This window comes from Zophobas morio, unplaced genomic scaffold (genome assembly GCF_036711695.1).
Source record: "Zophobas morio isolate AGI-343-1 ecotype UQ-CSIRO unplaced genomic scaffold, CSIRO_AGI_Zmor_V1 ptg000020l, whole genome shotgun sequence".
NCBI classification, from domain to species: domain Eukaryota; kingdom Metazoa; phylum Arthropoda; class Insecta; order Coleoptera; family Tenebrionidae; genus Zophobas; species Zophobas morio.
In genome coordinates, this window is record NW_026972125.1 from 2,321,854 (window position 1) to 2,346,134 (window position 24,281).

General features: G+C 35.2%; 7 protein-coding genes across 17 annotated transcripts in view; 5 read left to right on the forward strand and 2 right to left on the reverse strand.

Moving 5' to 3' along the window:
- The window catches only part of LOC135131536 (tyrosine-protein phosphatase Lar), a 305,692-nt gene that overhangs the window by 148,387 nt on the left and 133,024 nt on the right, over window positions 1-24,281 (reverse strand). The window lies entirely within an intron of this gene.
- Window positions 4,008-8,261, forward strand: LOC135131301 (UDP-glycosyltransferase UGT5-like). Its single transcript, XM_064058968.1, has 9 exons — window positions 4,008-4,306; window positions 4,361-4,968; window positions 5,015-5,234; window positions 5,282-5,501; window positions 5,547-5,805; window positions 6,791-7,052; window positions 7,102-7,709; window positions 7,756-7,975; window positions 8,023-8,261. Exons 1-9 carry the CDS (start codon window positions 4,096-4,098, stop codon window positions 8,244-8,246), a joined length of 2,832 nt encoding a protein of 943 aa, XP_063915038.1. The 5' UTR covers window positions 4,008-4,095; the 3' UTR covers window positions 8,247-8,261.
- On the forward strand, window positions 8,887-10,855 carry LOC135131427 (UDP-glycosyltransferase UGT5-like). 3 transcript variants are annotated; one of them, XM_064059177.1, is made up of 6 exons: window positions 8,887-9,127; window positions 9,175-9,337; window positions 9,398-9,779; window positions 9,827-10,046; window positions 10,093-10,312; window positions 10,361-10,855. In XM_064059177.1, exons 1-6 carry the CDS (start codon window positions 8,923-8,925, stop codon window positions 10,596-10,598), a joined length of 1,428 nt encoding a protein of 475 aa, XP_063915247.1. In that variant the 5' UTR covers window positions 8,887-8,922; the 3' UTR covers window positions 10,599-10,855. The 3 variants fall into 3 exon arrangements, with proteins under 3 accessions (XP_063915247.1, XP_063915246.1, XP_063915248.1); XM_064059176.1 differs by having other exon boundaries at window positions 9,175-9,779; XM_064059178.1 differs by having other exon boundaries at window positions 9,175-9,779; window positions 9,827-9,944.
- Window positions 11,621-13,385, forward strand: LOC135131516 (UDP-glycosyltransferase UGT5-like). Its single transcript, XM_064059296.1, has 4 exons — window positions 11,621-12,525; window positions 12,573-12,792; window positions 12,839-13,058; window positions 13,109-13,385. Exons 1-4 carry the CDS (start codon window positions 11,710-11,712, stop codon window positions 13,356-13,358), a joined length of 1,506 nt encoding a protein of 501 aa, XP_063915366.1. The 5' UTR covers window positions 11,621-11,709; the 3' UTR covers window positions 13,359-13,385.
- Window positions 16,512-18,425, reverse strand: LOC135131302 (uncharacterized). Its single transcript, XM_064058969.1, has 6 exons — window positions 18,403-18,425; window positions 17,952-18,280; window positions 17,501-17,870; window positions 16,864-17,434; window positions 16,723-16,820; window positions 16,512-16,647 (listed from the first exon to the last, which is right to left on the reverse strand). The coding sequence occupies exons 1-6, from the start codon at window positions 18,423-18,425 to the stop codon at window positions 16,512-16,514; spliced, it is 1,527 nt and encodes a 508-aa protein (XP_063915039.1).
- On the forward strand, window positions 20,260-21,989 carry LOC135131303 (UDP-glycosyltransferase UGT5-like). The gene is made up of 5 exons (XM_064058970.1): window positions 20,260-20,470; window positions 20,525-21,129; window positions 21,177-21,396; window positions 21,443-21,662; window positions 21,713-21,989. The coding sequence occupies exons 1-5, from the start codon at window positions 20,260-20,262 to the stop codon at window positions 21,987-21,989; spliced, it is 1,533 nt and encodes a 510-aa protein (XP_063915040.1).
- Window positions 22,394-24,179, forward strand: LOC135131304 (UDP-glycosyltransferase UGT5-like). Its single transcript, XM_064058972.1, has 5 exons — window positions 22,394-22,668; window positions 22,716-23,320; window positions 23,371-23,590; window positions 23,636-23,855; window positions 23,906-24,179. Exons 1-5 carry the CDS (start codon window positions 22,458-22,460, stop codon window positions 24,177-24,179), a joined length of 1,530 nt encoding a protein of 509 aa, XP_063915042.1. The 5' UTR covers window positions 22,394-22,457.

The following is a 24,281-nucleotide window of genomic DNA, read 5'->3' on the forward strand; positions in this document are numbered from 1 at the left end:
TCGATTTGCAATTTTTCCTGTGGGTTTTTAATTTTCTTTATTTTTTCAATTTTCTGCTTTCAATTTTCCGTTTTTTTAATTTTTCATTTGCAGTTTTTCTAGTTTTCATTTTAATTATGTAACAGTCCTAATAATTATAATTTTTAAAGTTGTTCACTTTTTCAGTTTTTCGTTTTTGGAATTTTTCAATTTTTCGGTGTTTGAATGTCACAGTTTTTGGACTTTACAATTTTCAAGATTCTATAATTTTTCGATTTTACAATTTTTGGATTTTCCAATTTTTCAATTCGAATGGTTTTTCTTCTTCCCCATTCTTCAATTCATTAATTTTTTTTTAGATTTTCAAGTTTCTCGGTTTTTAGTTTTTCATTTTTTCGAGTTTTTAACTTTTCGAATAAACGAAATCGAAAAATTATAAAATAGAAAAATTGTAAAACTGAAAAAGTACGAAATGAAAGCTTCGAAATATAAAAAAATTGGAAATCAAGAACTTAAAAAGTCAAAGATTGAAAATGTAAAAAATTGAATAAACAAAAAATTATAAAATCCAAAGAAACATTGAAAAAATAAAGATAAATGGAAAAATGAAAAATTGTGATATAAAATCAAGAAAATGAAAATTACAAAATCGGGAAAATGAAAATATCGAAAATCTGAAAAATATAGAAATTGAAAAATTCCCAAAATTGCGATGTTTAAAATTGAGATAGCGAAAACTTAAAAATCGAGAAATCGAAATATTTTTAAAATTGGAAAAGTGAGATATGAGAAATCGAAAATTCCAAAAATGGAAAAATTGAAACACATTAAAAAATTAAAATCGGGAAATCGAAACATAAAGATTATAAAAGGGAAAAATGAAAAATTTTAAAAATCGAAAATTTAAAATATATACTAGAAAAATCGAAAATTTTGAAAATCGAAAAACCAAGAAATCGAAATCGAAAACTTGAGACTTCAAAAGATCGAGAAATCGAAATAGGCCGAAATCGGAAAATTCAAAATTGAAATATTTACTAAAAAAGAAGATAAACGGAAAAATCGAAAAACAAAAAAAACGATAAACCTAGATATGAGAAACAGAAAATTCCAAAAGTCGAAAAATTGAAATACAGATTAAAAAGTTTAAAAAAAAAAAAGTTAAAAATTCGTAAAAACAAATTCCATTCGATTTTCCGTTTTATCGATTTTGCAATTTTTTGTTTCTTCAATTTTTTCCAATTTTTCAATTTTCCGATTTTTCAATTTTTCGAATTTTCTACTTTCCGAATAAACAAAATGGAAAAGTTATAAAATAGAAAAATTGTAAAATTGAAAACTCAAAATGAAAAAACGCAAAAGTATAAAATGAAAGCTTCGAGAAATCTAAAAACTTGAGAAATTGAAGAAACGGAAAATTCAAAAATCGGAAGATTAAAAATTGAGAAACTTAAAGATCGAAAAATTGGGGTCGAAAACACGAAAATTATTGTTAAATCTAAATATTGAAAATTGGAAAATCGAGGAATTGAAAATGTGAAAAATTAAACGAAAAATTGTGATATAAAATCCAGAAAATGAAAATTAAAAAATCGGGAAAATGGTATGAAAAAAATGAAGAACTTGAAAGAACGCCGAATATGTTCATTGCGCTACACATAACCTCAATTTAGTCCTTAATGATTCTGTTAAGAATATACCAGGAATTTCCACATTTTATGATTTAATAAATGCTATATACGTCTATTTCAGTGAGAGTTTACCGAGATGGCAACAACTTAACATTGAGATGAAAGAAAATGATAAGTGTGTTATAAAAAAAACTTTAAAAAAGTTATGCCCCACCAGATGGTCATCGAGATTTGATTCTCTAATTGCCATTAGATATAATCTCTCAACAATTATGAGCTGAAATTATTTTAACATCAAAAAAGAAAAGTGAAATAGATGAAGCTGTAGCTCTTCGTAAAAAAATGGATTCATTTGAATTTGTTGCTCTATTAGTATTTCAATGCAAAATTTTAGAAAATGTTAATTTGGTCTCAAAAACTTTACAGAGTTCAAATATTACTTTAGATGAGGCTTGTAAATGGATGGAACATCTAAAAGACAAATTTCAAAGTATACCTACGTGACAATTTTGAACAAATAATGGAGGAATCAAGGAAATGTGCTGATACCTGGAAAATTAACAATTCTTTTTCAAATAAACGTATAAAAAAAGTAAAACTGTTTCATGACGAATTACGTGAAGATGCCGTTTTCAAAGATCCCATTGAAAAATTTAAAACAACCGTTTTCTATCCTGCTCTTGATATTTTAAATATTCAAATTAAAGATAGGTTTGAAAGCATGAAAAACGTCAGAAACTATTTTTTTTTTCTGGAACCACAGGAAATGTTGAATAGTACAGACGAAGAATTGGTGGAGGCAGCATCAAAGTTGGCAAATAAATACGAAGAAGATATTTCTAGTGCAATCTGTGGGCAAATCGTTAGTTTTAAAAACAGCAAAAAATAACTAAAATTACAGATATTGCTAAGTTTCTGTTTATGGACAATAATTTTTTAACGGCAGAAAGATCGTTTTCTAAATTAAAATTTTAGAGATCGAGAGAGATCCCCGACTATACAAAGATCACGACGGATTACGTATTGGAAAAAATAAGAGAAGTTTTGAATAATCCAAGGTAGTTTATTGTTTAATTAGAAACGTATTAATAGATAGTTTGTTTTTAGTTACACCGCAAACATGAAAAGAACTTCGACGATCTACAGAGATCAGACCGAAACTCCTTTAGAAAGGGCGATTTTTTGGGCCGAGTATGTGATGCGTCATGATGGTGCGCAGTTTTTGAGTACTCCGGCACGGGACCTTCCATTATATCTAGTTTCGGGCTTGGATATTCTTGCGTGTTTAGTTTTAGCAAGTATTTTTATAACTTGGTTATTATGCAAGATTATAAAATTTGTTATATCTCTAGTTGTGGGTGGTCAAAAATTAAAGACAAATTAAAATGTGCAAGTATTTTGTGTGTATTTATTTTTGAATGACCCGACATTTAACTCTTGATGAGCTCGTCAACAATTACGTAATACGACAACGAAAAATAAAATTGACCACGAACTCAGCCGCATTATTTCTAATTTATAATAAACATTTAGCGTAATTCGATAACGTTTTCCAGCAAGAACGATGCGAATAAAATTTCACCAATGAAAATAATACGCCTACAACGAAAATGAATGTTTCACATTGCTCAAAAATTTTTAAAATAAGAGCGAATCAGTTTTTATCGGATACGCAATTTTCCACATTTTCGGGATGACCTTTCAAATAAATGATAAAAACTAATCGTGTTCTTAAATGAAACTAAAGGTCACCATAAACATCAACAAGTAGGAAAATGCATCATCATAGACGGTTGAAATTATCGCTAGTCATTTTATTAACGCATTTTTGATTTGACATAAATTCCAAATCGTTTTCCTATAAGCAATAAAAAATCGAAAAACTGATTTACAAGGACATCATTTAAGAATTTTTCGAAGACTTTAAATAAACCATTTTATGCATTTTTTTGCGTAAAGTAGGACACTCGATATATTGTTTCCACCAACTATACTCTAGACTTTCAAGGTCAAACTTAATTGGTTATATATTTCCTAGTTTATTATCAACTCACAAGAGTTTGAATTTTGATGTATTAACCTGCCAAACAAAATTATTTGTGCGTTTAGTAAGACGTACGAAACCTTGTGCAAAATTTTAAGCATTCAGTACACAATTCTGACGAAACGCGACAACCCATACTCGAACTAGGAATTCCACAGTCAAAAACTAAAGTGCAACTAGGTGTGTTTAAAGCAGAAAGGCTAAAAGTAGACTCTGGACCCGCTCTCCGTGTCACTCAACATTACCTACCAATTACATCTATTATATCTATTTCGGCTTATCACGGACTCTGATGGCTTTAACTGTGTAATTACACTATCAACTATGTATGTGTCAAGGACAAATAAATAGATTGGTCCCTCTAAACGATAGTGGTTTATCAGATCCTCCGAACAGTTCGGTTGTGATGCTGAAAGACCACTATTCAAAAATTCGTGCACGATGATTAAATTTCTCCTTATTTTGTGCTTGAGTGTCAACTGTGTGCTCAGCAGTAACATCCTCTACATTTCCCCGGTACCATCACCAAGCCATCACATATGGAACCGAGCTTTCGCCTTCGGTCTCGCCAGCAAAGGCCACAACGTCACGTTGATAGGGCCCGATCGAGACAAAGTCAACCCGGCCAACTACACTCATCTATACATAGAAGGTACCTTTTCCAAAAACCGTAAATACAATTAAGTCAACAGTTTGCGTTTTCAAGGTTCGTATGAAAGTTTTCACGAGTCCGTGGACATGCTAGACATGGCGGATAACGGCCCTATGGATACCATAACCCAGTTCGTAGACTTCTGCCTCATACTATGTAAAGCAGGTTTAAAAAGCCGAGGTCTTGAACAACTATTAGAATATCCACCGGATTTCAAGTTCGATCTGATCATTACTGATGCTACGATAGGAACCTGTTTCCACCCGCTCATCCACAAATTTAACTACCCTCCGACTATTGCCGTCACCCCGTTTCTACTACCTTCGTTCCTATCTTACAATTTTGGCAATCACTTAAACCCAGCGTACGTACCCTGGTATGGGTTGCCTTATACCAACGACATGACTTTGATTCAACGCCTGTGGAACTACCTATTCACCTACATGGAAACCGTCGTCAAAAACACCCAACAAAAGAAATTAGAATACGAAACTGCGAAAAAACACTTCGGGGAAGACACACCACCTGTGGAGAAGCTAGAGCGCCACGTATCTTTGTTGCTAGCAAACTATGACCCCGTTTTGAACTATCCGCAAATTTTGACACCTAATATTATTCCTGTCGGGGGTCTGCATACCAGAAGGGGCAAGGAAATACCCAAAGTAGGTACAATTCTTTAGTGTTTAGTGTACTCGAAGGGTGTTCTAGGACTTAGAAAACATTCTTAGCAGTGCCAAAAACGGCATCGTTGTGTTCTCGTTGGGTACCAATGTCCGTTCAGACATGCTAGACAAGACGACACAAAAATCTCTAATTCAAGCTTTCAGTAAGTTGTCGGAAACCGTGATCTGGAAATTCGAAAGCGAGCTCGATAATGTGCCCAAGAACGTCATTATTAGGAAGTGGTTGCCCCAGAACGATATTCTAGGTTTGTGGGTGCACCCAACCGGGGAAAATAAACCCATAGTGTTGTAGGTCACCCGAATGTGAAGCTGTTCATCGGACACGGGGGCGCCTTGAGTACCCAAGAAGCCATCTATAACGGGGTACCCATGATCTGCGTGCCTTTCTTTTTTGACCAACACATCAACACAAGGGACATTATAAACAGGAAGTTGGGGATCTCTCTCGACTATAAAAGAATCACGACGGATTACGTCTTCGGAAAAATAAGGGAAATTTTGGATAATCCAAGGTGAGTTGTTTACATTCAAACATCTTAGTGGTACTTTGTTTTTAGCTACACCACCAACATGAAACGAGTTTCGAGGATATACAGAGATCGGACCGAAACTCCTTTAGAGAGGGCGATTTTTTGGGCAGAGTACGCGATTCGGCATGATGGTGCCCAGTTTTTGAGCACTCCGGCACGGGATCTTCCATTTTATATAGTTTCAGGGTTGGACGTTGTTGCGTGTTTGGTTTTAGCAACTATTGCAATACTTTTGTTGCTTTGTAAGATTGTAAAATTTGTTACGTCTCTTATTGAGGGTGGTCAAAAAATAAAAACAAATTAAAATACAGAAGCAAATGTATGTTTTGCAATGTCTCGACATTCCGCTGCAATTATCCAATTGCGTAACCCGACAACAGGAAACAAAATTGACCACGTCAAAGTCAGCCGCGTGATTTATAATGGGCATTTCGATAACGTAGTCCAATAACAATTAAGTTTCAATCAAGAAAACCACACGCGGTGGTCAAGGTTCTTGTTTTGCGTTAAGTACCAAATTGGGGTTAGTGGTTCCTTCGCCTTCCAACTTCAAGTTTCAACAGATTGTCGGAAATGGTGATACGGAAATTTGAAAATCAAGAATTTGCATATTTTAAATGCACATTTTTTATGTTATTTTAAATTCCATACGTAGTAGACACAAAACTTATCGCTGCGGTACGTAAAATCGGCCATTAATTTTGTTTAATAATAAGCAGTGACTCAGAAGATTAATAGAACGCCAAGTCGACTGATAAGTTTTTCAAAAACTCATCTAACTGAATATTTAATTTATCATTAGATCTTCAAACTGAAAAAAGGGGTTTTAAAACAAAAAGCTGGATAGATATTTTCTTGTACGAAATAAAATAACAACAATTCTGAATCGGACAACAAGGATTTGGATTTTTGATATATACTTGCTTGTATCAACTAACTTCTTGGAGCGGAAGATGAAAAACGCTCGAGTGCTTACCTGGAAAGAAAATAAGAATAAATGAGTTATATATCAAGTGGTACCTCTGAAAAAATAAAAGAATATTCTGTATGTCGTTATTCAATGACAGACATGATTGGTTATAAATTGGTTAGCGCTATCAACTTTCAAGACATTTTCAATTTTGATCTATTGACCTGCCAAGGAAAATTAGTTGCACGTTTAGTAATACGTACCAAGTTTGATAGAAAGATATTAGGTATTCAGTACTTGATTTTGACTGAACGCGACAACCCATATTTGACCCGAGAAATCCATATTAAAAAAAAACAAGACTACCAAAGCGGCAACTCTGTGCATGTTAAGCACAAAAAATTCTTGCACGATGATCCAATTCGTCCTTTTTTTGTGCTTGAGTATCAACTGCGTGCTTAGTAGCAACATCCTCTACATTTCCCCAATACCAGCACCAAGCCATCACATATGGAACCGTGCCTTCGCCTTGGGTCTAACCAGGAAAGGCCACAACGTCACTTTAATAGGATCCAACCAAGACAAAGTCAACGCCGTCAACTACAGTTACCTATACATGGAAGGTATATCTTCACAAACCCTAGATACTTTTCAACAATTTTCAATTTCAAGGTGTGCTTGAAAGTTTTGACAAACCCGTACATATGCTTGACATGGCGGACAACGGCCCTATGGATACTATAACCCATTTCGCAGACTTTTGCCTCGTAGCATGTAAAGCGGGTTTAAAAAGTCGAGGTCTTCAACAACTTTTGGAATATCCCTCGAATTTCAAGTTTGATTTGATCATTATTGATGCTACGGTAGGAACCTGTTTCTATCCACTTATTCACAAGTTTAATTACCCTCCGACTATTGCGGTCACCGCGTTTCTTTTACCTTCATATCTGTCATACAATTTTGGCAATCATTTATACCCATCGTACGTACCATGGTATGGGCTAGCTTATACCAACGAGATGACTTGGATTCAACGCCTGTGGAACTGCCTATTCACGTTCATGGAAAGCTTCATCAGAAACACCCAATACAAGAAATTGGAATATGAATCCGGTAGGAAAATTTTTGGGGAAGACACACCACCTGTGGAGAAGCTACAGAACCACATATCTTTGTTGCTAGCAAACTATGACCCCGTTTTAAACTATCCACAAATTTTGACGCCTAATATTATTTCTGTTGGTGGTCTTCATACCAGAAGGGGCAAAGAAATACCCAAAGTAGGTACAATTCTTTAGTGTTCAGTGTACTCGACGGGTGTTCTAGGACCTAGAAAACGTCCTGAATGATGCCAAAAACGGCATCATTTTATTTTCGTTGGGTTCGAATATCCGTTCAGATATGCTAGACAAGACGACACAAAAATCTCTAGTTCAAGCTTTCAGTAAATTTTCAGAAACGGTGATCTGGAAATTCGAAAGCGACCTCGATAATTTGCCCAAAAACGTCATTGTTAGGAAGTGGTTGCCCCAAAACGACATTCTAGGTTTGTGGGTGCACCCAACCAGAAAAAATAAACCCATAGTGTTGTAGGTCACCCGAATGTGAAGCTGTTTATCGGACACGGTGGCGCCTTGAGTACCCAAGAGGCCATCTATAACGGGGTACCAATGATCTGCGTGCCGTTCTTTTATGATCAACACATCAACGCAAGGTACATTGTAAATAGGAATTTGGGGATCTCTCTCGACTTTAAAAAAATCACGACGGATTACGTGTTAGGAAAAATAAGAGAAATTTTGGATAATCCAAGGTAAGTTGTTTAATTTCGAACATAATAGTGGAAGTTTGTTTTTAGTTATTCTGCAAACATGAAAAAAGTTTCGACGATTTATAGAGATAGGAGCGAAACTCCTTTAGAAAAAGCGATTTTTTGGGCAGAGTTTGCGATTCGTCAAGATGGTGCGCAATTTTTGAGTCCTCCAGTGCGGGATCTTCCATTTTATAAAGTTTCTGGGTTGGATGTTGCTACGTGTTTAGTTTTAGCAAGTCTTGTTATAATTTTCTTACTATATAAGATTATAAAATTTGTTAAAACTGTAATTGACGGTGGTCAAAAATTAAAGACAAATTAAAATCTAAAAACATCTTTTGTAACGGAAATTTAGAATAGCATCTTTCCGTCCGTTTGTATGTCTGCCGTCTGTGTCGATATTTATTATAATCTCCAACTCGTTTGTTTCCGTCATATACAGCCGTAAATTAAAAAGAAAAATGGATCAACACGACCTTTTTAAAATCGCGATAAAATCAACGTAATTTATACGTTTTGCAGTTATCATTAATAATTCCTTGAACTCAATTTATGCATTTATTCTTTACGTTTATTACACTTTGCATTATCGCTTTGTTTGAAATATTTAAATTTCGGTAGATATAATTCGTTGTACGCACAGTGAATGCACTTCAATTGGTTTTAAACAGTTGAAATCGATGTTGGTACTACTGGTTTTGTTGGGTACGAAGTATGTGTTGGGTGCTAATATCTTACATGTATCGATGGTCAGCTCACCGAGTCACCAAATCTGGAACCGAGTTTTTGCTTTAGGTTTAGCCAAGAAAGGCCACAACGTCACATTAGTAGACTTACAAGAAAACTTGCAGCAATCCGCAAATTGTTCCCACATTTACGTCGAAGGTACCACATAAACAAAAACTGACTGAACATTTTATATTTAGTTTGAGGTCCTTTCAACCTAATGCAGTCTAAATTCGACGTATATGATTTAGCAGAAAGTACAGGGACTCAAAGTGTTGTCTGGATTAATGATCTGAGCATCGCAGCCTGTGAAGAGGCTCTGCATTCTTCAGGATTGCAACAACTGCTAAACTATCCTCCAACGTTCAAGTTCGATTTAATCATTTTTGACGTTATTTTTGACTGCTGTTTCTGCCCGTTAATCCACAGGTTTAATTATCCTCCGACAATTGCCACGAGCCCTTGGCCTCTACCATCATTTCTGGCGTACTCTTTTGGGAATCCTTTACAGTCGTCACATATCCCATGGTACGATCTTCCGAATGGAGAAGATATGAGCTTGATTGAACGTTTTTGGAACTACGTTTTCACGTATGGCGAAATAGCATTAAAATCTCGCATGACTAATAAATTGGAAGAAAAATTGACAAAAACCTTCGGTGATGATATACCGCCCTTGAAAAAGTTAAAGGGTCACATTTCTCTACTGTTATCTAACCATGATCTCCTGCTGAATTATCCTCAAGCTTTGACCCCGAACATCATTCCCGTTGGAGGTCTCCACATTGCAAGTACCAAAGAACTACCAAAAGTACGTACAATTCACGTAATTTTAAAACATCTCATTAGCTTCCTCAGGAACTGGAATCGGTTCTAGATGGCGCGAAAAACGGCGTTATCGTCTTCTCCTTGGGTTCAAATTTGCGCTCCAACTTGTTAGACAAAAAAGTACAAAGATCTCTACTGGAAGCTTTTAGTAAGTTATCAGAAATCGTGGTATGGAAATTCGAAAGCGAAATCGGCGATCTGCCGAAAAATGTTATCGTTAGAAAGTGGTTACCTCAAAACGACATTTTAGGTTCGACAAATACCAAATTTACTAAAAATAAATCATGGCATTTTAGCTCATCCCAACGTGAAGCTGTTCATAGGGCACGGTGGAGCCTTGAGTACTCAAGAAGCCATCTACCATGGAGTACCGATGGTTTGTATCCCCTGCTACCTTGATCAAAACCCTCATGCGGCGAAGATCGTTAGCGAAAAATTGGGGCTTTCTCTCGATTACAAAGAAATCACCACCGAAAATTTTTTAGGCCTTATAAGAGAAGTAATAGACAATTCAGTGTGAGTAGGTAGCTGCTAGAATAAATTTGTCTTAAATTGTTGTTTCAGTTACAGAGAAAATATGAAAAATCTCTCTAGACTATACAGAGATCGAAAAGAATCTCCTTTAGAACGAGGAATTTTCTGGGCGGAATATGCCATGCGTCATAATGGATGCCAGATTTTGAATACCCCAGCTCGAGATCTGTCGTTTTACCAAGCGTTAAGTTTGGATATTGTTGTTTCGTTTATTGCTTTATGTGTGGTTATGTGTTTTTTGTTATACAAGATAGCGAAAAGGCAATGATTATAACTTACCGGGAAACTATAAACCAATTTTCCTTAAATAAACAACTTTATGACCACACCAGTGTTGAAACGTTTAAACTTTACAGAGATAAAAAATCAGTGTTAAAAGGGCATTGTTCTAGAAGAAATAAATCTGTAACGCAACTGAGATAAAGTTGCGAACTTATGTAATTTTAGCATTCAATTTAAACAAAAACAAAAACAAATTGTTGAAACAACAAGTATAATAGTTAAAACCGCGATAAAGTCGACATGGCGCATGTTTACCTTGTACTTACTAGTTAATTATCATAATTTTAACCTATACTATTTTTTTAGACATTGATTTATACATCTGTAGTTTCCACATATATAAAAATTCGTCACACGTGTTGTGATTTTTTTGTCTTTATCAAAGCTCTGATAACTTTGCCAAGTTCTAAAATATTTTGAAATTTAATTTGTGCAAATATTTTAATACGTATCTCGTTACCCTCATCGACTCATCAAATTTGTTTTTGGTTTAGGCAAAAAAGGCCACAACATTACATTACTCGACGTCAAAGGACAACATGGAAACAGACGTGGAAGGTACTAATTAAATAAAGAGTGACTAAAAATTGCGTCTTTATTTTGTCACTAAATTCAATGTACCTACAGGGCTCAAAGTATTGTCTATCATTTCTAACCTACCCTTTTGGGAATCCTTCGTAATGGTACCACTTTCCGTGCGGAAAAGAAAGTCATAAGCAGTGATCAAATTTCTCTTTCTTTTACGTTAACTCCTCAACAACAACTGTTAAACTCCAAAATCAAGTCCGATATTTCCAATATTGATTCGAAAACAAGTTTCTGTTTGTACCGTGACAAACCACTTCTTGAACGACTGCAATGCAATTGCGATAAAGTTTCGAATTTTAATATACTGATAGCAGACATGACTTACGTATGTTTTCCAGTTAGTTATCACCAGACTAAGCTATAATATTTCCTCAAATGTGATTTATTCATTTGTATTTTACATATACTATCGTCATTTTTTCACACTATATACCTATTTTCTGAATAGATAATTCATTGTGCGGTTGACATAAATGAACTAACGCTAAACTTGCTAGGTTCTGAAGACAATGTTCGAGTTTTTGGTTTTGTGCATTCTGAGTGCAAAATATGTGTTCTGTGCTAATATCCTATACGTATCGACGGTAAACTCACAGAGTCATCAAATATGGAACCGAGTTCTCGCTTTGGGTTTAACCGAGAAAGGCCACAACGTCACATTTATGAACATAGAAAAAGACGAGGAGCAATTTGCAAACTGGACCCACATTTACGTAGAAGGACCTTACAAAGTGCTACAATCTAAATTCAACTTGAGCGACTTAATAGGAAGTAAGGGTATTCAAACTGTTGTCTGGACGGTTGATATAGGCATTGCAGTTTGTGAAGAGTCCCTTCATTCTCAAGGACTCCAACAACTGTTAAATTATCCTCGGAATTTCAAATTCGATTTAATCATTTTTGACATTATTTGGGGCTGCTGCTTCTGTCCGTTAATCCACAGGTTCAACTACCCTCCAGCAATTGCAACCACCCCTTGGCCTGTACCATCTTTTCTAACCCACCCCTTTGGAACCCCTTTACAATCTTCACATATCCCATGGTACGATCTTCCGTATGGGGAAGATATGACTTTAAGAGAACGGTTTTGGAACCACATTTTCACGTATAGCGAAATCGCACTTAAATCTCGTATTACCACTAAATTACAAGAAAAACTTGTAAAAACTTTCGGTGACGACATACCACCTTTGAAGAAGTTAGAGCGTCACATTTCTCTACTGTTTTCTAACCACGATGTTCTATTGAATTATCCTCAAGCTTTGACTCCGAATGTCATTCCCGTTGGAGGTCTGCACATTGCAAGTACCAAAAAATTACCTAAAGTACGTCAAGCTTATGTAATTTTATAATATTTAATGAACCTTTTTAGGAACTTCAATTGGTTCTAGATAGTGCTAAAAACGGCGTTATCGTCTTCTCCTTAGGTACAATTGTACGCTCCGACTTTTTAAACAAAAAGATACAAAGATCTTTATTGGATGCTTTCAGTGAGTTGTCAGAAATCGTGATTTGGAAATTTGAAAGCGAAATCGACGATGTGCCGAAAAATGTTATCGTTAGACAGTGGTTACCTCAAAACGACATTCTAGGTTCGTCGAACTCCAAGACCCACAAAAATAAACCATCGTCTTTTAGGTCATCCCAACGTGAAATTATTCATAGGACACGGTGGGGCTTTGAGCACTCAGGAGGCTGTGTACCATGGAGTACCAATGATTTGTATTCCTTTCTTCCTAGATCAAAACGTTCACACGGCAAGGATCGTTCGCGAAAAACTGGGGCTTTCTTTAGATTACAAAGAAATTACCACCGAAACTGTTTTAATTCGAATAAGAGAAGTATTAAACAATCCGGTGTGAGTAGCAGCTGCTGGGATGGAAACTATTGATTAAATTGTAATTTCAGTTACAAAGAAAATATGAAGAATCTCTCTAAGCTATACAAAGATTGCAAAGAATCTCCTTTAGATCGAGCACTTTTCTGGGCGGAATATGCCATCCGTCATAATGGGTGTCAGATTTTGGATAGCCGATCTCGAGATCTTCCTCATTACCAGACGTTGAGCTTGGACGTTCTTGCTTTGTTTATTGCTTTAGGTGTAGTTATGTTTTTATTATTGTACAAGATAGTGAATCTCCTTCTGGGCATTTTCTAACTTGCAAAATACAGATGAATTAGAACAGATTTGTCTTTGAATTTAGCTTCACAAACATATTTATTTTAATGAAATGCAGCTATCATGTAATAAACATGAAACTTATCGCTGCGGTTCGTAAAATGTCGTCACCAGTGTTACTCATTGTAGTACTTTGACGTATGTATATAAATGTTTATAGGCGAACACATTTTCATATCTAAGTTACGATTCTTTGTTCCTACTACTGAATTACGATCTAGATATTTAGGACAGATTCGCCTAATCATCGCTGGTTTTATTAGATAAATGCCAAGATATCAAAAAAGAACATAATCAAAAATCCTCCCATGACTCTCTATTTGTGTGTTCAATAGTTTCGCTCAAATCCTAGTTGTTTATGCAACATAAAGGCCGATTTATAGCTATTTCGCATACGCAAACGGGCCCGGATGACGCAACGGAAGAAAGTTTTTGCTAACATGCATTTATAACAACTCCGCATCCGGAAGCGGGTCCGTAACCGACGCAAGTTTCTTGTGGTGCTTACGTTTGACCAATACGGGTGGCTATCATCATGCATTAGCTGACTATGATTATGTACAGCGAGCGACGTAACCAAATGACAGGGCAAAACCTGCAAATAATAATTTGTGGCTGTGATTAACTTTAATAAAAAAGTTGACTTACGTAAGTCAAAAACAACGACGTTGAAAAAGAAGATTTAAAGTGCTTAATACATAGCAAAAGGGATGGATAAATTATTCATGCTTCATCTAAACGTTTCATAAAGTCATAAACAGTGTTTCAATGTTACTTCTCCGGTGGGAATCGAACCACACGTTTACCGCTTGCCGGGCGGGTGCCATTACCACTAGACTACGGATCTGTATCCCCTTCTTCACCGATCAAAACGTTCATGCGGCAAAGGTCGTTCGCGAAAAGTTGGGGCTTTCTCTAGATTACAAAGAAATTACCACCGAGAATTTTTTAAGGCAAATCAGAGAAGTATTAGGCAATTTAATGTGAGTAGGTGGTTGCTAGAATGTAAATTTAAATTAAGTCGTTACTTCAGTTATAAAGAAAATATGGAGAAATTGTCTAGACTATACAAAGATCGAAACGGAACTCCCCTAGAACGAGCAATTTTCTGGGCGGAATATGCCATGCGTCATAACGGATCTCAGATTTTGGATACCCGAGTTCGAGATCTTCCCTATTACGAGACGTGGTGTTTGGACGTTGTTGCTTTGTTCTTGCTTCATGTATCGTTATATCTTTAACGTTTTACAAGATGGTGAAACTCGTTAAGACCATACTGTAACTGTAAAAAAATGAATTCGACTAGAATTTTCTACATCTCTTACACGTGAAAAAGGAATCTCCATTAAAAATGGAATTTCCTGAGTGGAGTAGCTTGCACTATTTGTTGTTTTATGTGTGGTTACGTGTTTATCGTTGTGCAATAGAGACATTTTTTCTTTTGCTAACTTAAACCATGTGCGAATTTAACTATGAATTCCTACAAATTCTCGTTTTTGGGCAGTTAGCATCATGCGTTAATAAACATCATAACCAAAAACCTTTCAATAGCTTCCTGTTCATGCTTTGTTGGATTATACATTATACAATACATTGTAAATCATGATAGTTCAACACGACTATAACATTTAGTACCGCAATAAAAGCAGCTTGACAGTTAACCCCAACGGACCACACTAAAACGCGTCAATTACGTAATCCTCGCTCGCAACTCCAGCACCCACACGAATTGCACTTACGCTCACTGCCGCGATTACGCCGATTGACACACTTTCTTGACGAGCGAATCGCGCAGAGAACCGCAATTGGACTCGACCCGTGACGAGAACGACTGCCCCGGGTCACTCACTTATCTGGATCCTGGCGTTCATCAATCCCTACATTTGACTTGTACATACATACAACAATAAATTGTTTACACCATCCCTAAGAACTTTGAATTTAGGTAGTCTGGAGACAAACATGTTCATTTGGTCACAAGACTGCTTTAATGGATGTCCGGTAACAGAGAACATCGACATCAAACAGCGACAGTTGCTTAAGTTAATAATAATAATAATAATAATAATAATAATCATTTATTTCCAACAGGCAAATTACACCCAATTACTGGAAACAATAAAATACTTAGTTCTAACAAAGAATGTAGGCATAAACTTAAAATTAAACGTATTTAACCAGAAAAAAATATATTAAAGTGAAAAAGAAACAAGGGAAGGTAAAAAAGAAAAAGTTATTTCTCAAAAACCGTAATAACAATTTCCGAAATTCTATAAATGGAGTCAAAATGAATGTCACATACACTGTTTAAGCTATTAAATAAATCCATCATCAGCGCTATCGGTGACTTAACTAAAACATTAGTTCTTTTAGGTGCAGAATAAAAAGTACGTGAGTTCCTTGCGCACATGCGAGGCACTAAAAAACTAAGTTTATTTAAAAGATAAATGCAGTCTATTCGGTAGTTGACAAGATTGTAAAGGAAGCGAATAACACTTATAGCACGTCTGGTATTTAAGGTTGTTAAGTTAAATCTTGCCAAAAGAAGCGAATGATCAAGACCAATAGGGGGATAAACACCATCAACAACATAAGAAATGAATTTAAGGAATTTCCTTTGCAACGATTCAATGTGATCTTTATGAATATTGTATATAGGGTACCATATCAATGCACAGTATTCCAGCCTGGATCTAATCAATGATGCATAAAGGAGTAGCAGAACAGATGCATCGGTGAAATCTTTGCAATTCCTATAAATGAAACCATAAGTTTTGTAAGCCATGCCCAAAGTATCAGAAATGTGATCAGTGAAATAGAATTTTTGATCAAATAGAACACCGAGGTCCTTGATTGAATCAACACGATTTATAACCTCTCCATTTAACGAATAATCATGTAGTAATAATTTAGATTTTCTCGAGAAAGTCATTACATTGCATTTGGATACGTTAAGGGTTAAGCGATTTTGTGCACACCAGTTTGAGATGATGTCAAGATTTTTTTGCAAAATGAGAGCGTCACCAGGAGCACGTATTTCAAGGTAAAGTTTCATATCATCGGCGAATAACAATTTACCACAAGAGATATCATCAACTATATCATTGATGAATATGAGAAATAAAAGTGGGCCTAAGTTTGACCCTTGAGGTACCCCAGAGGTTGGAGAAAAGCTTGAGGAGTAAAAGTTACAGTATCTGACAAATTGTACTCTGTTGAGTAAATAAGATTCGAGCAGTAATAATAAGGACTGAGTGAAGCCGTACGACTGTAATTTGTTAAGAAGAATGTAATAGTCAATTTGATCAAAAGCTTTTTGAAAGTCTGTATAGACAACGTCTACTTGACCTTGTTTATCAATGACTTCGGATACAAATTGGCTAAAACAGGCGAGATTTGTAACAGTAGATCGTTTATCGACAAAACCGTGTTGTTCAGTTGCTAGTAAACTTTTTATTTGAAAATAAATGTGTTTATAAATTACTGACTCGAATATTTTAGAAAAATTGCAAAGTAAAACTATTGCTCTGTAATTAGGAATTAATGTTGGATCGCCCTTCTTAAAAACAGGGGTGACACTGGCTTTTTTCCATATTTCAGGAAACTGTGAATTTCTTATAATTAGATTGAACAGGACATGTAACGGTTTGACCAAAACACAAGCGCAGTCCTTTAAAATAAAACTTGGAATTCCGTCTATGCCGGCTGTAAGTGAATTCTTAGATCGCTTTAAGGCTTCTAGAATTTCATCCTCTGAGATAGATGTAACAGATATGGGAGTACTAGAGAAACATTTTGTTACAGCGCACTGCTGGCTAAAATCGGAAGCAATATATACGGAATTGAAGAAATCATTGAACGCGTTTATAATAGCGGAAGGACTGGACAGCTCACTATCGTTGTAGTACATTACCCCTGGAATTCTTGTGTGACCCTTTTTCTTACGAATATATTCCCAGAGCTTCTTCGGATCGGTTGAGAGCGAATGTTGAATATTACTCAAATAATGTTGGTATGCAGATGTGATGAGTGTCTTACAGAGTGATCTGTAGTATCTGAATTTGATCAAATAATGTTCAGTTTTGAAACGTTTATATTTTTTATGAAAAGAATATTTCAACTTTAGCGAGTCAATTATCTCACGATCAAACCATGGAGGGTATTTGCGACAATTGTTGGAATTAATTCTATATTTGGGAACAGACTTGGTAAAAACTTTGTTCAAAGCGTTATAGAAAGAAGAACAAGCAGCGTTTACATCCTTAATGTCATACAAGAAAGACCAATCTGCAGATAAAAGGTCTTGATACAATAACAAAAAATTAGCTTTCATAAAGTTAAATTGTTCTGAATCGGTGTTCGTGCTGAAATTAACAAATGGCTTTTTTATTACCTCAAAGCTTAAATCTAAACTTGGATGGTAGTCATCTTCAATGACAAGAGCGTGCTCCGATCGGGTCACATTACAATTAACATTAGCGAAAACTAAATCTAAGGTACAATTGAATTTGTTTGGCACGTTATTAAATTGGGTAAAGTTATAAAAGTGACTAAAATTATTTAAGTGTGTACTTATACTATCGTTGGACTTTTGGCAAAAATTTGGCGCATTAAAATCACCCAATACTATAACTCTGTCGTTGTGAGTTTCCTCAATATTACTAAGTATGTCAAGAAATAATTGGTAATCATTAACGGACACAGATGGGGTTATGTAAAGAACAAAAACAAATAAACAAGTACTAGTATCAAAAGAGATCTTCACGCCAACAATATCGATAAATGGTAGAGTATTAGTAATGGGGGAGAGGTCCAATTGAGAACACATATATTTACTTTCCGCAGCGAAAAGAACTCCGCCGCCCCTTGAAACATGCGTCAACTGTTGATTCCTGTCTTTTCTAAAGACAACAAAGTTATCAGGAAAAAGTTCACTATTCTGAATTTCGTCGCTTAACCAGGTTTCACTTAAAGCTATAAAATTATAATTGCACATATATATATTGTTATAAAAATAGTTAACTTTTGAGCGCAAACCTCGGACATTTTGGTAAAAACAATTGAGAGGAGTAGTGTAACTGGGTGGCGCTTTCAGTTTAAACGTATAATTTTAGGAGTGCCATTGTAATATCGAATTTTTAGATTAGATTCGCCTCTAGCAATACGGCCGTTCATCTCTGTCTTAAGTTGATTATATAATTCTAATTGCTTAGGTGTCCTATCAAAAGAAATATTGACGTTTTTGAACCGCAGATCGTTTTTGAGATTTTTAGAACTCCGGACTACACTGAAAACGTCAGATTCGTTCTTAAAAAACACCTTAATGGGTCGATTGCGAGATTCATTAAATCTACCCATTCTGCGTACACTGAAATTTTCGAAATCGACATTGGGGTTGGTGATGTTCAAAACATTTTTAACTAGAAGATTATCATTTTCCTTTCTTATCTCATGAGAAGAATTATTGGACTGCTCAGGTAAATTAAATATAACAATATTTTTGGCACGTTTCTGGCGTTCCAATACTTCTTGGACAACTTCTTCCAGTACAGGTGTGGACTGACGTTGTTGTGATGACTGGGTGAGTTTGACGTTAATGTCATCAAGTTGAGACTGAAACTCAGTTTTAAGTTGGTTAATTGAAGATGACAACTCATGCTGAAGAGATGTAATAAGTGTTCTGAGATCTTTAAGGCAGGACATATTGTTATTGCACATTAATAAGTTGGACACACCAAAATAACATTGTAAAACCCTGTATTATTAGTTGTATAATATTTATTAGATAATAAAACGACCACATGTGTCATAAATCAACGAACTGAACTTATTTTTACTTATTTGTTATGCTATCGTTGCTAATTTATAATTATTTGATGTAATTTATATGTTTACATTATATACATATCATTGTGATTTTTTGCATTATTTGTCATACATATTCCATGTATAACTTATGGTTGTTTTTTCCTTTTATGGACTTTCTAATCATCAGTGGTTAATTATGATAATGATACTTATTGGAAAAGAAAGAAAATATAACAAAAATAAAAGGAAACATATTTTTTTCTAAATATTAAAGATAGGATTTAAAGGAGATTTTATCGAACGTAACATCCCGAGTGCAAGGTATTTTTCCGAAAATTTGCGGCGAAATGTCAAGTTGACGAGTGCTTTTTGACATTGAGGGCAAATTTTCGGAAAAAAAAACCGAGCAGGATTATTCGGCTAGAAAATCCCGTGAACAAAGAAACTCATTTTAGTCCAATTTCCGGAAATCGCCCGTTACCTTTGACGAGGTGCAATTTTCACTTAAATCAAATTCTGATTGGTTATTAAGGCAAAATCCTAATGTCACTGGTCGATTTTAAGTGAAGGCGATTATTTAAAAAATGTGACTGCTACAATACTTTATACTCATTACGTTATTCATTATAATATTTATAAATACATTAATCTTATTATTTACCTTATCTTGAATTATAATCACTTATCCATTAGTTTTTGTCTGTTTGATGGCATTTCTTCATCGTTACATTCGACAAACCTTCCCAATTCTAGTATATTTACGAAATTTTCAAGACCATTTCAACGACTATGAGCTAGTTTCAACAAAATGTATCAAATTTTAGTAGACAGTTTGAAAAAAAAAATATATTGGTTAAACACATTTACAATATTTACAACCGCGATAAAATCAGCATTACTAATACATTTTATCGTGACAGTTATCGTCACACTAAATTTCAACATTTCTCTGATTTGTCATTTATATTTTTTGTACGTTGTTGTTCCTTTTTTTTCTAAAACTTTCTACATAAATATAATTCCTTGTGTAAGTGGTGATTATACTTTAATTTCTTTCAAACAATTCGAATCAATGTTAAAATTTCTAGTTTTGTTCGCTCTAACTACAGAATATGTAATATGTGCTAATATCTTAATCACATCTACCGTAGTCTCACCAAGTCATCAAAATTGGAATAGAGTTTTTGCTTTTGGTTTAGTCAAGAGAGGCCACAACGTCACATTACTGGACTTACAAAACGATAACGAGCAACATGCCAACTATTCTCACTTTAACGTAGAAGGTAATACAACTTCAACACAAAGTCATCAAACAAATACATTTACCTACTTTGAAGGTCCCTACAATTTGATGGGAACTAAATACAAAGTGCCTGATTTTGCAGAGTACACACCGACTGAAAGTGTTGTCTGGATACTTAATATGGGGTTTGATACATGTGCAGAGGCTCTTCGTTCTCAAGGCCTCCAACGACTGTTAAATTATCCTCGAAATTTCAAGTTCGATTTAATCATTTTGGATGTTGCTTTGCAGTGTTGCTTCTGTCCGTTAATCCACAGATTCAACTATCCTCCGGCAATTGGCACCACGCCTTGGCCTCTACCAACATTTCTAACATGGGATTTTGGGAATCCATTACAATCGACCTATATACCGTGGTACAATTTTCCATACGGCGAAGACATGACCTTAATAGAACGCTTTTGGAACCACATTTTCACGTATAGCGAAATACTATTAAAATCTCGCTTTATTAATAAATTAGAAGAAAAACTGATAAAAACTTTCGGTGACGATATTCCACCTTTGAAGAAGTTAGAGCGTCACATTTCCTTACTGTTATCTAACCATGATCTCCTACTACATTATCCTCAAGCTTTGGCGCCCAATTTAATTCCCGCTGGAGGTCTCCATATCGCAAGTCCCAAGGAATTACCGAGAGTATGTACAAATTGCGTAATTGTATGATCTTTAGTAAGCTCCCTTAGGAGTTGGCATCGGTTCTAGATGACGCGAAAAACGGCGTTATTGTTTTCTCCTTAGGCACCAACATGCGCTCCGATTTTTTAAAGAAAAAATTGCAAAGATCCCTACTGGATGCTTTCAGTAACCTATCAGAAATCGTGATATGGAAATTCGAAAGCGAGATGGACAATCTCCCGAAAAATGTTATCGTTAGAAAGTGGTTACCACAGAACGATATTTTAGGTTTGTCAAACTCCAAAACCTCCAAAAATAAAACATCGTCTTTTAGGTCATCCCAACGTGAAGTTATTCATAGGACACGGTGGAGCTTTGAGCACTCAAGAAGCCATCTACCATGGAGTACCAATGATTTGTATCCCCTTCTTCCTAGATCAAATCGTTCACTCGGGAACGATCGTTCGCGAGAAATTGGGGCTTTCTCTCTATTATAAAGAAATTACCACCGAACTTTTTTTAACCCGAATAAGAGAAGTCTTAAACAATTCGGTGTGAGTAAGCGAATGCTGGAGTGTAAATTTAGATTAAATTGTGATTTCAGTTATAGAGAAAACATGAAAAAACTGTCTAGACTATACAAAGATCGACAAGAACATCCTTTAGAACGAGCAATTTTTTGGGCGGAATATGCTATGCGTCATAATGGAACCCATATTTTGGATATCCCAGATCGTGATCTTTCGTATTTCCAAACTTTGAGCTTGGATCTTGTTGCGTTGTTTATTGTTTTCTGTATGGTCTCCTGTTTACTACTTTACAAGATAGTGAAGATCATTGTAAGCAAATTTAAACTTGTAAAATTACACATATTGCTGTAGTAAGCTTGGTACTCACTATTCACATATCAAGATCATCCTAAGACATTAATAATTTTTTCGTTGAGTTTTATTTTAAAATTTTCGAAAATTAGAAACTACAAACAATGTAGTCCCAACAAAGTGGATAATTTTACTTGAATCACAGGTTATATGTTTTTCTGAAAGTTAAAACAACTATTGGGTGTAACTTAGCAATTTGTTTAAAAATGCGTCAGAGTAGGCGTTACTTATTTATTATTCACTAAAATTATCGCCGTACCTACCAAACGTAGCATGTGTTTTTAGACATGATTTACATGTTTATATTTTGTATATATTACCGTTATTTAAATTCACGATATAGTTTAAATTTTGTTAATTACTTACGTTTGTGGTGAACGTAATTCAGTCTTTGTCATACCGTTACTTTTCTTTGTTGTTGTAAGTTGTAACGGAATTTTGAAATTTAAATTTAAAAAACTGCAAACAATGTTACAATTTCTGATTTGGTTAGCTCTAAGTACCAAATGTGTACTGTGTGCTAATATCTTGTACGTATCTTTGTTACCCTCACCAAGCCATCAAATCTGGAATCGAGTTTTTGCCACTGGTTTGGGTAAGAAAGGCCACAACGTCACATTAGTGGATTTAGAAAAAAACAAAGAGCAATTTGCAAACTATTCCCACATTTACATCGAAGGTAAGTACTTTAACAAAAAAAGAAATAAATTAAAGTTCACTTTGAAGGTGCTTACGATGTGATGTACTCAAAATTCGACCCGTGGGTATTAGCATCGTATACACCCACTCAGACTATTGCCGGTACCATCGAAATAAGCATTGTCGTATGTGAAGCAGCTCTTGAATCTCAAGGACTCCAACAACTGTTAAATTATCCTCCAAATTTTTCATTCGATTTAATAATCTTTGATGTTACTCTGGATTGCTGTTTCTACCCCTTGATACACAGATTCAACTACCCTCCGACAATTGGGACAAGTCCTTGGCCCCTACCATCATTTTTAATCTATCCCTTCGGAAGCCCTTTACAACCTTCGTACACTCCATGGTACGCCCTTCCATACACCGATGACATGACTTTGATGGAACGTTTCTGGAACCATATTTTCACTTATGGTGAAACTGCATTTAGACCCCACATCAAAAATCAGTTAGAAGAAAAACTCATGGAAACCTTTGGTGAGGATACACCACCTCCGAAGAAACTAGAGGCTCACATTTCTTTACTGTTGTCCAACCACGATCTCCTGTTAAATTATCCTCGAGCTTTGGCTCCTAATATAATTTCAGTCGGAGGTCTCCACATTCCAAAAACTAAAGAAATACCAGAAGTATGTATAATTTTTTTGATTTTATAATAACAATTAACAAGTCTCTTTAGGATCTCGAATCAATATTAAATGGTGCTAAAAACGGCATTATCCTCTTCTCCTTGGGTACAAACATGCAATCCGACTTTTTAACCAACCAAACACAAAGATCTTTAGTGAACGCTTTTGCAAACTTATCAGAAACAATAATCTGGAAATACGAAAGCGACATCGATAATCTCCCAAGAAACGTTGTCGTTAGGAAATGGTTACGTCAAAGCGACATTTTAGGTTCGTCAAACTGCAAAACCAACACAAGTAAACAAGATTTTTTAGGTCATCCCAATGTGAAGCTTTTCATAGGACATGCTGGAGGTCTGGGTACTCAGGAGGCCATCTACCATGGAGTACCGATGGTTTGTATCCCCTTCTTCCTCGACCAACACGTCAACGCGAAAAAGATCGTTCGTGAAAAATTGGGACTTTCTCTGGATTACAAGAAAATTACCACTGAGAATTTTCTAAGTCGAGTTAGACAAGTATTAGACAATCCGGTGTGAGTAGAAAGCTGCTTGAATACAAATTCGGATTTAATCGTTATTTCAGTTACAGTGAAAATATAAAAACTCTTTCTAGAATGTATAGAGATCGAAAAGAATTTCCATTAGAAACAGCAATTTTCTGGGCGGAATATGCTATACGTAATAACGGATGTCAGATTTTAAATACGCAAACCCGTAATCTCCCACCTTACGAAGCGTTCAATTTGGATATTGTTACTTTATTCATTCTTATGTGTATAGTTGTGGGTTTATTATTTTATAAAGTGGTTAATCTGCTGTTCAGCAAACTTGGAATATTGAAATTAAAAACGAACTAGAACAAATTTTCCTCTTACATTTATTAATCGAAAACCTTGTTTTAATGTAAACTTTAAACCGTCCGATTTTATTACTACTTCCTGAAATATCTACAGTGCACA

What these genes read in the sequence shown, in the direction of transcription:
- LOC135131301 (XM_064058968.1), top strand. Translation starts at nt 4,096, where the DNA reads ATGATTAAATTTCTCCTTATTTTGTGCTTGAGTGTCAACTGTGTGCTC. An exon ending in CAGTTACCTATACATGGAAG is followed by an intron (nt 7,053 to 7,101) that starts GTATATCTTCAC and finishes TTCAATTTCAAG; the next exon opens with GTGTGCTTGAAAGTTTTGAC. An exon ending in GCCCCAAAACGACATTCTAG is followed by an intron (nt 7,976 to 8,022) that starts GTTTGTGGGTGC and finishes ATAGTGTTGTAG; the next exon opens with GTCACCCGAATGTGAAGCTG.
- LOC135131427 (XM_064059176.1), top strand. Translation starts at nt 8,923, where the DNA reads ATGTTGGTACTACTGGTTTTGTTGGGTACGAAGTATGTGTTGGGTGCT. An exon ending in GTACCAAAGAACTACCAAAA is followed by an intron (nt 9,780 to 9,826) that starts GTACGTACAATT and finishes TAGCTTCCTCAG; the next exon opens with GAACTGGAATCGGTTCTAGA. An exon ending in GAAGTAATAGACAATTCAGT is followed by an intron (nt 10,313 to 10,360) that starts GTGAGTAGGTAG and finishes TTGTTGTTTCAG; the next exon opens with TTACAGAGAAAATATGAAAA.
- LOC135131516 (XM_064059296.1), top strand. Translation starts at nt 11,710, where the DNA reads ATGTTCGAGTTTTTGGTTTTGTGCATTCTGAGTGCAAAATATGTGTTC. An exon ending in ACCTCAAAACGACATTCTAG is followed by an intron (nt 12,793 to 12,838) that starts GTTCGTCGAACT and finishes ATCGTCTTTTAG; the next exon opens with GTCATCCCAACGTGAAATTA. An exon ending in GAAGTATTAAACAATCCGGT is followed by an intron (nt 13,059 to 13,108) that starts GTGAGTAGCAGC and finishes TTGTAATTTCAG; the next exon opens with TTACAAAGAAAATATGAAGA.
- LOC135131302 (XM_064058969.1), bottom strand. Translation starts at nt 18,425, where the DNA reads ATGTCCGAGGTTTGCGCTCAAAA. An exon ending in GAGATAATTGACTCGCTAAA is followed by an intron (nt 17,435 to 17,500) that starts GTTGAAATATTC and finishes GATCAAATTCAG; the next exon opens with ATACTACAGATCACTCTGTA. An exon ending in TCATTGATAAACAAGGTCAA is followed by an intron (nt 16,648 to 16,722) that starts GTAGACGTTGTC and finishes AACAAATTACAG; the next exon opens with TCGTACGGCTTCACTCAGTC.
- LOC135131303 (XM_064058970.1), top strand. Translation starts at nt 20,260, where the DNA reads ATGTTAAAATTTCTAGTTTTGTTCGCTCTAACTACAGAATATGTAATA. An exon ending in GTCCCAAGGAATTACCGAGA is followed by an intron (nt 21,130 to 21,176) that starts GTATGTACAAAT and finishes AAGCTCCCTTAG; the next exon opens with GAGTTGGCATCGGTTCTAGA. An exon ending in ACCACAGAACGATATTTTAG is followed by an intron (nt 21,397 to 21,442) that starts GTTTGTCAAACT and finishes ATCGTCTTTTAG; the next exon opens with GTCATCCCAACGTGAAGTTA.
- LOC135131304 (XM_064058972.1), top strand. Translation starts at nt 22,458, where the DNA reads ATGTTACAATTTCTGATTTGGTTAGCTCTAAGTACCAAATGTGTACTG. An exon ending in AAACTAAAGAAATACCAGAA is followed by an intron (nt 23,321 to 23,370) that starts GTATGTATAATT and finishes AAGTCTCTTTAG; the next exon opens with GATCTCGAATCAATATTAAA. An exon ending in CAAGTATTAGACAATCCGGT is followed by an intron (nt 23,856 to 23,905) that starts GTGAGTAGAAAG and finishes TCGTTATTTCAG; the next exon opens with TTACAGTGAAAATATAAAAA.